Consider the following 13,099-nt stretch of genomic DNA (forward strand, 5'->3'; position numbering starts at 1 on the left):
CTTTTTCTTTAAAGATCACGCATGCAAATTATGGAAAAGCACTTGGAGTCCTGAGCTTCGGTAGCCAAATCTAATTGTCAGGCTGACTCCAGTGACTAGTATGGAGCTGGAATGAAGAGCGGTGCAGAAATGGTTGAATTATGAAGTCTTCAGTAGAATGGATGGCCTCCAATTGTGCATGTTAATTTCAATGAGAGAGGCTGACCCCTGATTTGAAAGCAATCCAGAAATAATCACAAGCATTAAAAAAGGAAGAATAGAGAAAAAATGGAGACCACTATTTTGAATTCAAAGTGAGAAGAGAAACTTATAGGAGGTAGAGAAGTTATTAGTATGTTAAACTGCATAACATCACTGATTCCTTGGACATGAATGGAGCATGATTTTGATTAAATGTGAAACATGGATTTTTTTTTCTGAGCCAGAAGGAGAAGCAAAATCCTGCATTTCGAATAATTTTGTTATTGGCCAGACTTGTAAACTTCAACCTTACCTTTCAAGAGACCTACAAATTCCATTAAAAGGATGCAGAAGAAACAAATGAAAATAGCCTAAGAAGAAAAGCAAAATCCTTATACTGATAGTATACAGTATTTTTTTCCTATAAAACTGTTAGTCATGGGTAAAAACTTATTAATTTGGAAACAGACACACTTTAACTTAAAAGCTCTCCATAATTTGTACTATGAATGGCATGCCAATATTCTAAAGAGCATGAGTGCTTCCAACACAAAAAATCAAAGACTTCCTGCACTCATCTTAAACCCCTCTCTTGTGCCATGTGTATCATCCAGCTTGTCTACATTGGATGGGAAGCTGAGGGACACACTTTAATAAAGCTTTATAGGACTCTATAGTAATTGTTATTTTTCTTATTTCTCTGTTGAACACCTAAGCACAATTTCTAGGAATTAGAAGAGGTATTTAAGGATGTCCACCTAATTACATGACTGTTCACGTAACTAGGTATGCACATTGGCCTATTAGATATTAAGAAATATCTTAATAGGTAATATTTGGGCAAAAAAAATAGTGGAAAAAAGGGCAATGACATAATCCAATATTTTGTTTTCTTTCAAAGAACTAAATGCAAGTCAAAATAGGAAACACACAATATTAGTAAAGAATTAAAAGTCTTAATGTAACAAAGAGGTTGCTTAGCTGTAGTAGTTTATCTAACAAATTTTAAGATGCACCAATATTCTGTCTTCTTTGTCAATAACTTCTGCTAGTGGTTTCATTTTTTTCTTCAATAATAGTATCTCAAGACTGGGAAGTAATGCTTGCCACATGACACTGGCTTTTGCTAATGAAAATTACCTATTTAACAACACACAAGTTCTTGTTGAAAATCTATATTATCACCACCACTGATAAACAACTGGGGTGGAGTCACGGAACCTTGAGCTGCCTGTCTTTGGGGGCATTTTGGAGGGCATAAAATTCAGCTTCTAATTTGTTATGAAAATAGCTTAGACTACATCTTTGGGATTTACTCATTAATCTGTAGGCTTTGCAGGAATCGTTTCTGTGAAATACTGAACATGACTTGATGAAAAAGTCAGTTCTGCTGAAAAGTTCAATAATGAGCAGAATTTCGTCACTTGGATTCCAACTATTAGCCTTATTCTGCTTTGTAGAACGAGCTTCCCAAGGATACTACAGGAAATTTTTGTCTATGACATATCCAGCCATCAATGCACTCACCCTTTCATCCAATAAATGTTTACTGAGCATCTTGGCACTGGGGATAAAGGAGCAAAGAAGACAGACTGAAACGCTGACCTCACAAAATTGACTTCTCTTAGGGTATAGTACAATTAACTATCAATATAACAAGAAAATTAGTGATGTTGGAAGGCAATTAGTACTATAGAAAATTAGTACTACAGAAAATATATTTGATTAGGATGTCCAGGGAAGGACTTCTAAGAAGTAGCACTGGATAAAGCTTAAGAACTATGTTGGCCAAGTGGACAGCTGGAAGGAAAGCGATTCTGGCAAAAGTCACAAGACAGTGTAAGTGTCCTGAGGTAGGGGCGAGCTTGGCAATAGCAAGGAGATGTGGCTGGAACTGGAGGAGCAAGTGAGAAGCAGAGATTAATAGGAATGAGGAAGAGACTGGGCTATATCAGTGACCCATGGGACACTGAAGATTCTCCCTGTAACACTGAGTAAGATGGGAAGCCACTGGAGAGTTTTCAATGGCTAAGTGACAAAATGTGATCTACATTTTGAAAGCATTACTCTGTTATCAAGTATTGGAAATATACCCCCTAGAGATTAGGCATTTGTAAACTACAGCTAATTTGGTACATGCCCATTTACTATGTATTAATCTATGGTTAATCTGTGCTACACAGAACAGCAGAGCTGCAACACAGACCACATGGCCTGCAAAGTCAAAAATATTTACTTGTAGGCACTCACTAAACATTGATAGGATGAATTCATGAAAAAGTAACAATAAAGAGATGGTGGGCATTTCAGAAATTTTTCAGAATTCTAACATTAAAAAATTTCATTCCTTCTTTAATTTTATGATGGCAGATAAAACATGAAAATATATTTTCCTGTATTTTATGTTTAGGATAAATTTTAAGGAGTTCAATGTTTTTTTTGAGTGGAACATGCTTTAGTCATGTGCCCTTATTAAATGCCTACTGAGTAAAATTCAGCAATAGCAAATAAATCTGATAATTATGTCTCATTGTCCTGTAGTCACTATCCTATCATGGTTTCATTGACATCCATGACCAAGAAACTCTTTCCAACCCACTCTCTAAAAGCCTGTCATTACTTATTTTGCTCACACATCAGTTCACATTTGTAAGAAGAATAAATCTGAAGTATGTAACAAAAGTGACACAGCTTGGCTTTGGTCAGGCTTTGTGAGTGTGGGTTAGCATTCTTGCAACATGATCACATTCACATGAGTGGCAAGATTCCTATGGCAAGAGTCTCCATTTATGCAGTAAGTTATGAGTTCAAGTACCATAGATACATGGTTTACGTGCTGTGTTCATTCTTGTTTCAGAAAGAATGGATCTAAAGAATAAGAAAATACTTACACAGTTGGTTGAATTGTTTCTCTGACTTTTCTATATGCTAGTAAGGATGCAGATCCTACTGTCTGTATAATTAAAGAAACAAACAAACAAAGCTGCAGGCTTCCACATGAGGATAACTGCTTAGGGGTGGGTATTGGAGTGAGTGCATGGGGTTATAGCATATGAAAAAAAAATCAAATTTGGCCACAATTAAAGTTCCATCCCTCTTTGCACTATGAAATGTCCTGTGGCTCAGAGCCCACCATATAGAAACAGTTTCATCCTCAGACTGGAGAATAAGCAAATTGCACATGGAATAAATTCACATTTAGGCAATCATCCTAATTTTGTGTGTGTCAGTATGATCAGCATTAAATTTCAGTTTGGGAATGAAGGAGAATGAGAATTAGCAAGTGATAAAGAGCTCAAAACTTTCAGAAGGTGCAAAGCAGAGAAAGGACCCCGGTGATTTAGGGGGAAAAAGTGACACTAAAATGTATTACTACAAAAAAAAAAAACTTCTGTAATAAACAGTAGTTGGAACTGTTTTCATTAATTGTGCATCTAAGAAAATAAAGATCATTTGATTTCTTTAAACAGAAATGAAACCAAAAGGAAAAAATTCTGAGGTAGTGTCTGAAAATCACAGGACAAAGCCACTCTGTAACACAGGGTATTCAGGAATTTGGGGAAGTAGTTTTGCATGTGGTGTTGTCCTTATGAACTTTAAGATTCATTAAAAAAAATCACATGACTAAGTTGTGTTTCAAGTTGGAGACACCCATCAGAACTTTATTTCCTTTGGCCCCTCTGCCATCAATGTCATTATATGTGTCATCAGAGTTTTTGTCTTCACTCCAATTGGGTTTGTATTCAATAGGCCCAAATAAAAAGTCTTTTCATCTTGAGAAATCATGGCAAAAGTTAAAGACAGTCATTTGAAAATGCTTCATGAACATAGCACACATGAATTCACACCAAGACAAAGGAAGATGATCAAACAAATGTAAATTAAATAGTGATTATGAGGCCAATAATCTAAATACTTGCTATGTACTGCTCTAGAGACAAAATCATATTCAAAGTAGTTGGTATATAGCTCACAGTACAGAAATCATAGAACCAGCAAAGAAAGCTTTGACGACCTTCTAATACTTGAACAACTATTTCCCTTTATAGATGAAAAAAAAAAAAAACGAGACCTTGTCAAACTGAGTACCATATAAAGGAATCACAGGTGATGGTTGAGTTGACAGTAAAATTAACAGTCTCTTGGTTCCAAGCTGGTTCACAAAACTCAACCTCAATTTTAATCAAGTCATAATAGTGTAGTTTGCATCGTTACTCCAGGAAAGTCACATTTTTTTTTCAGGTCATGGCTTTAGATCACCATCATAGCAAATGATATTTGAGATCCATGAAGTGAGCAGTACATTGCCATATTCATTTAAGCATGATAATGGAAAACAGGAATCCATCACCATGTGGAAAATACATGAAGTGCTTATGGTTTATTTTCAACTCATGCAAATATATAATAAGTTTTCCAGGCTATATTAAAGATGTCGCTTCTTAACAACCAACAAAGGAGCAGTGTGGATATCCTATACAGAATTATAACCATGAGAATTCTAAAAACAAGCTATTTTAGTGATTACCTGCTCACCTGCTTACAGGATAAATGTGTAGAAGAGTGAGTTAAATCAGTGAAGACACAGCTTTTAAGTGTAAGACGCAGCTCCCCTGGACTATGAGAATTTGTAGGCTGCTCTCATATGCTATAAAAACCTTGGGTGTAGAGGGTGGGGGTACTGCAGGAGGTTTTCCTATGCTTTCAGCCTCAGAGCCAACATCTAACATCAAGACAAGCCTCACTACACATTTTTCCATACCCCAAGATACAGAATTTCTGGGAAATTAAAGAAACTGTAGTTGTGTCCGTTGAAGAGAAGATCAGAATGTGGATGCTCTTCAAGGCAAAACCCTCGTGTCTACACGGAAACCTGCACAAAACCCATTCTGTTGGAAATATACGGCTTTTCTCAATCAGCTCTATATTTCTCACTGTTGGCATTATTTTACCCTCATGACACTGACACGGAAATACCAAAAATGAGCTCCAGAAATGGGGCATTCTTAACACAAATAACTTAGATACAAATGTCACCTGGAAACTACAATAGTGAAATGTTTTATTTCACCCAAAAGTCTTTTTCTTCTAGGGGGGAAAAAAGCAAGCCTCAATTTGAGCTCAGTGCAAAGATTTATAGAAATACCCTTTTGGGACACCAGAGTGATGATCTTTTAGAATACTTAAATAAATATTTTGTTACTGTTTTTAATCATGTCTAGAATAAAAACTTCTTTCTTTCTGAAAAGACCTATAGTGCCTAGGCAAGAATATTTCTTGTTTAAAGAGATGTTTAAAAAATCAGCAAATAGGTTTTATTAATATTTCTTCTTAATGATTAAGTCAAGAATGTATCTTCAAAGTTCTGTGAGTTAACACATGGACCAAATGGCTGTGATACTGCTTAATAATTAACTGCTTATAAAATGAGATACTCATCTTTCGATGAACAACAGAGGTATAAGTATTGCTTAAGTAGAGCTTCGTATCTGAAATTAAAGAGTTTTGTTTACAATGGTTTTATAAAAGCACATTTCTTTACAATGCAGATCCTGTAGGAAGTAGGGTCTTTCATATTCTAATTCTCCCTATAACTTGCTGGCTTTGCTAGATAGACCAACACAACATGGGCCTCTGGAACATACTCTATCTCCAAACCTACTCTGCCTCCAAACCTATCACTAAAATGGAAATTTATATTTTAATAAAAAATGAGAATGCTTTAATCTTGAGGAACATGTAAACATTTAGGCATGGAAGCATTTCTAAACTGAGGCCATGTGAACAGCCAGGGAGAGCACGTTGCTGGTTGAATCCTGCCTTGGGAGAGTGTTTGCAGAGGGGCAGGGCCAAGAAGACAAAGAGCAACAAGAAGCAGAGGCCCACCTGTATTCTCCAAAAGTTCCATCGTCTTCCTTCATCGGCTGAATTTCAGGATCTGCATGAGCATCTTCTTTTTCTTTAACTGAAAATTTAGAAATAGCATCTTTATCCATTGAACTTGTACTTCCTTATCAAAGTTACACAGCAGAGGAAAATAATTCTCTCCACAAATAGATGTTATACAACCATATAAACAGAAATATTATGTAGTTGTGCATGTAATTGATACGTTTGTCATTGCTGTGGGAACCTAATAAAATGAACATTTGTTAACACATAAGGTGACTTTAGTAAGTTTCCAAGATTTTTTCCCCCAGTTCACCCATCTGTTTATTATCTATATTTATGGTAACAAATTGTTTTTGTAAATTTTTTTTTCTTATAACCAGAAGGTAAATGGTCATGTAAAGAAAATATAAATTTGATCTGGGGTTGTGGTTCAGCAGTAGAGCGCTCGCCTAGCATATGTGAGGCCCTGGGTTCCATCCTCAGCACCACATAAAATAAATAAGTAAAATAAAGGTATTGTGTCCAAGTATAATTAAAAAGTAAATATTTTAAAAAATATATAAATTTGATGGACCTACTAAATTGAGTGAACTATCAGCCTAATAGGGAAAGCAATGTCACATATCACATCAAAACTGGGTCCATGCATTACTTCCTTTGGAAAGCTTCACACACTGATCCTCCACCCCACCACTTGGTTTTTAGGTGCTGCTTCAGTATTGGGAACTTTTGTGGAGCCTAAGAGAGTAAACTTACATTATCAGAGAACAGACTGATTTGCTCTTCCAAATGCCCTATGCCTTTGACAGTAGTTAGGATGTCATTTTATAAAAAGGGATTTAAAAAAATTGAACAGAAAAATCCAAATTTCTGGATCTAGGGAAATATATTATTGCAATCTACACAATTCTTTTTACTTTAATGAATAATTATAAAGTAATTTCAGTATTTTTTTTTCTTACCTGGGTATTTACCACCCTTGTTTCTTCTGATGAAGCAAACAATCAGCAAAATTAAGATAAGGAGCGCAACAGCACACATTAGACCTATGAACCAGCCCTGAGTCGCGATATCCACCTGCCGGCTTGCCATCGCTGGAAAACAAATCAATGGTATTGGTTGAAATCGGGTAAGGGACAGAGAACTGTGGTGGCTTCTTATAATAAAAAAAAAGCCACCTTAATATACAAGCTTTTATACATTTCCCATGTGGTCCCAAATTGGAACCTGTCAGTTATTGATCAGGAATTATATAATTATCTAACTTTGTAAAATCTTCACCATTTAAATAATTTAAGAAATATGAATGCTAATAACATTAAATAGTATCAAACCCTGCTAAACACTGTGTTCACAGTTATGTAAACTATATATTCTCATAGAAACATATTCCCAAGCTAATTAAAAATTTATTGTTTATAGGATAAATTATAATATTGATACAATGAAAGGAATATAAAACTGAACTTTAAACAGAACAGAATGTATACATCTAGTGGAGTATTTTTCCTTCAAAGGAAACCACTTTTGGAACCTAAAGTGCCATTGCAATGTTACTGCTGTTTTTCAGAGCTTTGGCAATCTGTCTAAAAAGAAGATGATTCACGTGAGAAGCCTGCCACAACCATATTTTATATAACACCTCAATTCCAAATGGAAATTTCTATAATATTGAATCTACTCAGATGATCAATATTTGTTATTTCTTAGTGTCTATCAAAAAGACTTTAAAATATATTTTGATCAGAGGAGTTACTGGAATAAATGACCAGTTTGAAGAAAAAATACTCATTCACATGTATATGTTTTCTTTACCTCTTCATCTATTCTGTTTGAGTAAATAAATGTGAGGCCCCTTATTCAACCAGTCATTTCTTAACAAAACTTCTAAGAAAACCACAGGAAAATGACCACTTCTGGTGCTATTCAAAAGTGTTAATTATATGGGACCAAGTGCAGCATCAATGGCTATTCAGACACACCCATGCGGATTTGTTTAAATAAATTTTCATGAATCCTTTGTTAAAGGTCTTGATTTTTTCTCATTTGACCATAAATAAGCAAGGTAAAACATTTTCTTCTTTGACTTCATAAACGTGCCTATATTTCACTTTGATTGATTTTCTTCTGTCAACATTTCTTGTAGTTGGGTTAGATGTGTATGATCTCTGGAGAAATAAGCACGGCTACATGTATCCTGGGTTCTTCTATGTGTTGAAAAGAAAGCATCTCATTGCCCCCTTTTCTCCATAGAAAGTAAGGGAGAAAATAATATGATAAAAATCAAGTGTTAAGAGTAATGTAAAAAATGTCTGAAAATATGTTCAAGAAATAAAATGAGCAGTGGAAACATGGTATCTGGAATAAAATCAAAGGCCAATGGCTTTCCGTGCCTCATTAGTTAGGGGGTTTTGAACCATACCATAAGCAAACAAAATTGAAGAGTGAGTATGGGCAGTTTCCCTCTCCAACACACATCCCTGAGTCATGATGGTGAGGATGAAGATAATGGTAATAATAATGACAGCTAACACTTTTGTAGGCTTACCATATGCTAGGCACTGTGCTGAGGACATAACCCCATTTAATCTCTACAACAATCCTTTGAGGTAAGCATTAGGAATAAACCATGCCCAAAGAGGTAAAGAGCTTGCCCAAGAGCTGGAGATGGACACATGTTTGTCTGGCTCTGGTGAGATGCTACTAGCTAGTACACTAGCAGCTGCTACAATGCATTCCTAAGCACAGTCTAGACATCAAATCTACAAATATCTGAACACAGAATAAAATACTGGGATAGGTAAAAAATGTTTGAAAAGTTTATCATTACATTCTCTTTGCAATATAGTTCTGTAAATTTGCCAAAGGTCTTTGTGTGCTTCTTATTCTAAACTGAAAACAAAACCAAGAAGCACAGTCTCTTGAGCATTTGACTTAAGTTAGGAATCTGGTTCTAGTATGCTTAATGATTTATTGCCTTGTCCTAAACAATTTCAACATTGACCTTTTCATCTATTTACATGCAATTGATAATGAAAAAAGCAACAAAATATTCAAATACTAGCACAGAATCTGTCTTACAAAGATGGTGACTGTTAAAAAATGGAATGTCAGGCTAGAAGCTTGCTACTATACAAGTGTGCAAAAACTGGATGTGTTTTCTTGACAACTGGAAAACAAACATCCACACTGATTCTGAATTTTTGCCTCTCTTTTAAAAAAAAGTATTAAATATATCCCTATCTCATTATTTAAGATTAATCAGGCACAATAAGCTAACAGGTACATGTATACACACACACACACACACACACACACAGTGCACCAGAAGTTGACACAAAACAGATATTCTGAAAGTAGAAATAACTTCTATTGACTTCCCATCTGAACCTGGGATATGAAGCCCAGGATGACAGGATGAGGCTCCCAACCTCCTTAGGATACTCCAAATCATCTTATCTGTAACATAAAAACTCAGGCCATAACCAAGATTGTGCAGATCATAAACACACACACACACACACACACACACACACACTTATGAACAGACATATAAATGAAGCCTATGGGTCTTTTCCTTCTAGAATATGAGTTTCAATGAGTGGGAATGGGGTGCAGACTAAAAGAGGGTTTTCACATTTTCCAAAGTTTTTACAATAAAATTATATACAGGTATTACTGAGTAATCCATAAAGTGACAAAGTTACACATATAAAGACTATTCAAATATAAGGGCTGGGGATGTAGCTCAGTGCAAAAGTGAACCTGGGTCAAATCCTAAGTATCAAAGAAATAAATAATAAAAATAAAATGAGGTAGAGGAACGGAATTGTTGTTGTTGTTGTTGCCTAGAAGTTAATTCTAACAACTGTCCTCCCCTCTCAGACTGAAGAGCTGTGGATAATCTGTGCGTGGTGGTAGGAGGTCTCTGAGGAAGGTGCCCCTGAGTACTAATAGTCACCAAATAAGCTCAGAAGACAGAGTGACAGAAATGGCACTTTGTTCTACATTACTGAGAAAGAATCCACTATGTTTAAAAATGTTCTGTTCATTTTACAATAGAGATTTTTATAAACAGAAAGGGAAAAAAATAATCTTGACAAAAGGTTGGAGGCAGCTGACAAAAAAGCTGTTAGGCACAGTAAGAATAAATTTTAGTCTTAGAAATGTCAGAGAAGGGACTTTAACTGAGGGACAGAGGTGAGAAGGGGAGGAGAAGTGGGTGGTGTTAATGAGCGGTCACACCCGATCACACAGGTGGGATGGTGTTAATGAAACATCCTGCCAGTAACAAAGGAGAGAATCGCAGCCTCAGGTGCTGCCTATAGTCTTGTTTGATTCTTTTTTTTTTTTTAATGCCTTAAAAATCCAGACTGTTGCCAGACATGGTGGCCTATGCCTGTAATCACCTTGAGAAACTGAAGCAGGAGGATCATGAGTTCAAAGCCAGCCTCAGCATCTTAGCGGGGCCCTAAGTAAGTCAGTTAGCCCCTGTCTCTAAATAAAATACAAAAAGTGGCTGCAGATGTGGCTCAGTGGTTAAGTGTCCCTGGGTTCATTCCTCAGCTTATGCAAAAAATCCAACACACACAAAAAATCTGTAAAAGGCAGAGATGGTGTCACGTTAAGAGGATGTATGAAACAACTAACTGAATCTAGGTTCCCACAAATTAACAAAACTCATAGAAGGAAGCAGTTCATGAATGCAGAAAATTTTAAAAAAAGCAAAAAAAAGTCAAAAGGTATGTTTTTACACCAAGGTATGATTTCACCATTGCCTCTTGCATGGGCAGGGAAGGAGCAAGAGCAGGAGAAGACAAGGACTGGTGTCAACCTGCAGGGCTAAGGAGGAAGCACCAAAAACTGGGAGGAGAGGTAGAGGCATTCCAGAAGCAGACAGTGTTTGCTCCTAGGAGTAACAGGTGTGTGCGGTGGATGGTACTGGTGAAGGAAACTGACCAAATTATATTGGTTTATTGTGTGCATGTTTGAATCTATAACAGCAAATCCCACCATTATAATCACCAATAGTTCATTTATTTATTTTTTTTAAGAAGGAGTAACAGGTTAACTAAGGTCACTAGAGATTTCCATACTCATTCTATTTAACAGTTACATCTAGATGGAAAAAGTTACGGTAACTGGCTGTGGCCTTGTCCTGTCTCTCATCACTGGCATGAAAGAATGGCCCATCTGTCACAATCACTCATCTTGAGCTTCCTGGCAATTGCCACTGGGTTTTGTTTTGTTTTGGTTTTGTCTTATAAAAGAACAGAAAATGCTACAACTTGATTTTGAGGGTGAATCTAACTCATCTGCAAGTCAAGAACACACGAAGCCTTTAGGTCCAGAACAGCAGAACAGGTACAACAAGGGCTGACTGAAGCCGTCATTTGGGACGACCCATTTCCTTGGATTATAGCCTTTGACCGTGTGTGGGGTCTGGTGAGGGCCTCTCCTCTGATGCTGAAAGGACAGGCTTCTAATCTGGCTCTACCATGTTCCACCTATTGGTCCGGGCAGGTTCTCCGCCTCTAAGTACTGACATGAGGCGTAAGTGGACAATAATAGTGCCCACCTCACAGGATTGCTGAAAGGATTGAAGGAAAAACCACTTGTCTGGTATAGAATAGGACCGACTAAATGCTGGGACTACTATTCCCATTCTAGCTGTATATCTAGACTGGAGCTGCCAAAATTTTCAAATTAAAATTTATTATTAATAATAATAAACAAACACCTTGTAAAATGAACTATGATTGGTTAGCTATGCCCTATTAAGTTTAATATAGGGGTTCTCTGGAACTATGTATATAAATGGATATGAAGATACAAGGAGTAGAATAATAGGGAAAAAATTTAACATTTATTCTAGCATATGGATGTTTTTAAAATACCACTTGATAAGTTTTTGAATATTATCCTTTGGTTTTTTAATTTTGTAACAAATATGGTTATATATTTCTTAAATCACAAGAAATAATTTTAAAAATCATCATGCTTTGTTAATTAAGTACACAACAAAAAAATCCATTTTGTTTATGGGTTCTGCAAGGATATGCAATATTTCCTCAAGAATGCGTGAAGTGACTGAACATAAGATGAATGTATGAGCCACAAAATGAACACATATCATACAACCCTTATTTAAATTTAAGTAAGCAAGGATTGCTTTCCATCTTGAAAACAAATATGAATATTCATGAATTTTACATGAGCATTTCTTTTTACTTTATAAATGTTACTTTTTTGTGTATTTTTATAATGTTCACATAACTAAAACATAAGGAAGGCAAACATGTTGTGACAAAAATGTAATATATGAAGTATAAAATTTCTTGTTCCTTACAAACTTAATAATATTTATATCAGTCATCTAATCAAATTGCAGTATTCTGCTGGGTTGAGATCCATTTTTTGATATAAGAATTGTGACTCTCTTACAAATTATTTCAATTTTAACAGCATTTCAAAAATTTCAGGTTAACTTTGAGGGAAATTTTATACATGTACATTATATAAAAATTGAATTATCAAAATAATGTAAGTGAAAATCATATTTAAGTCTTTTTTTTTTTTGGTAAATGGTTTTTGGCAATAATGTGGCTGAAGGATAATTTGCTCAATTGTGTAGTTCATTTGATATGAAGAGCCAAAGACAATTAAGAACCAAAACTCTCAACCCAACAGGCCCCACAGAAAGGCATTCGTGGCCCTACCCATAACACAGGTCCGCCAGTTCCGGTCTCTAACTAGAGCGCCGGTGGCTTCCACCTCTGAGCGAGAGCCAGAACTGTTGTGGTGTGTGCCTCACCTGGGCCTGTCTCAAACACATCCTCTGAACTCACAAAACCAGAGTCCCCCACAGCAACAACTCGAACTTTGTATGCTGTTCCTGGCATTAGACCCTTTAACCCAAAGAAGGTCCGAGAACCATTTACAATTTCTTTTCTCCATTCTTCTTTGCCTATGGAAATTTTGCAAAAAACAACAAATTTGAACATTTTAAGGGTCCAGAAGTCATATA

At 35.9% G+C, this 13,099-nt stretch overlaps 1 protein-coding gene across 47 annotated transcripts in view; it reads right to left on the minus strand.

Annotated features, from left to right (window-relative positions):
• Nrcam (neuronal cell adhesion molecule) overlaps positions 1-13,099 on the minus strand; it is a 270,775-nt gene that overhangs the window by 2,394 nt on the left and 255,282 nt on the right. For 16 of the 47 annotated variants that reach the window (XM_048799580.1, XM_048799573.1, XM_048799562.1 and 13 more), the window contains 4 exons: positions 12,887-13,039; positions 7,035-7,166; positions 6,067-6,145; positions 494-505 (listed from right to left, as the gene is read on the minus strand). In XM_048799580.1, the coding sequence (XP_048655537.1) occupies positions 494-505; positions 6,067-6,145; positions 7,035-7,166; positions 12,887-13,039 (376 nt within the window). The remainder of the gene's footprint in view (positions 1-493; positions 506-6,066; positions 6,146-7,034; positions 7,167-12,886; positions 13,040-13,099) is intronic. The other 31 variants (XM_048799605.1, XM_048799603.1, XM_015498097.2 and 28 more) reach the window with 3 other exon arrangements.

The sequence above is a fragment of the Marmota marmota genome, unplaced genomic scaffold, assembly GCF_001458135.2.
Source record: "Marmota marmota marmota unplaced genomic scaffold, marMar, whole genome shotgun sequence".
Taxonomy (NCBI): Eukaryota; Metazoa; Chordata; class Mammalia; order Rodentia; family Sciuridae; genus Marmota; species Marmota marmota.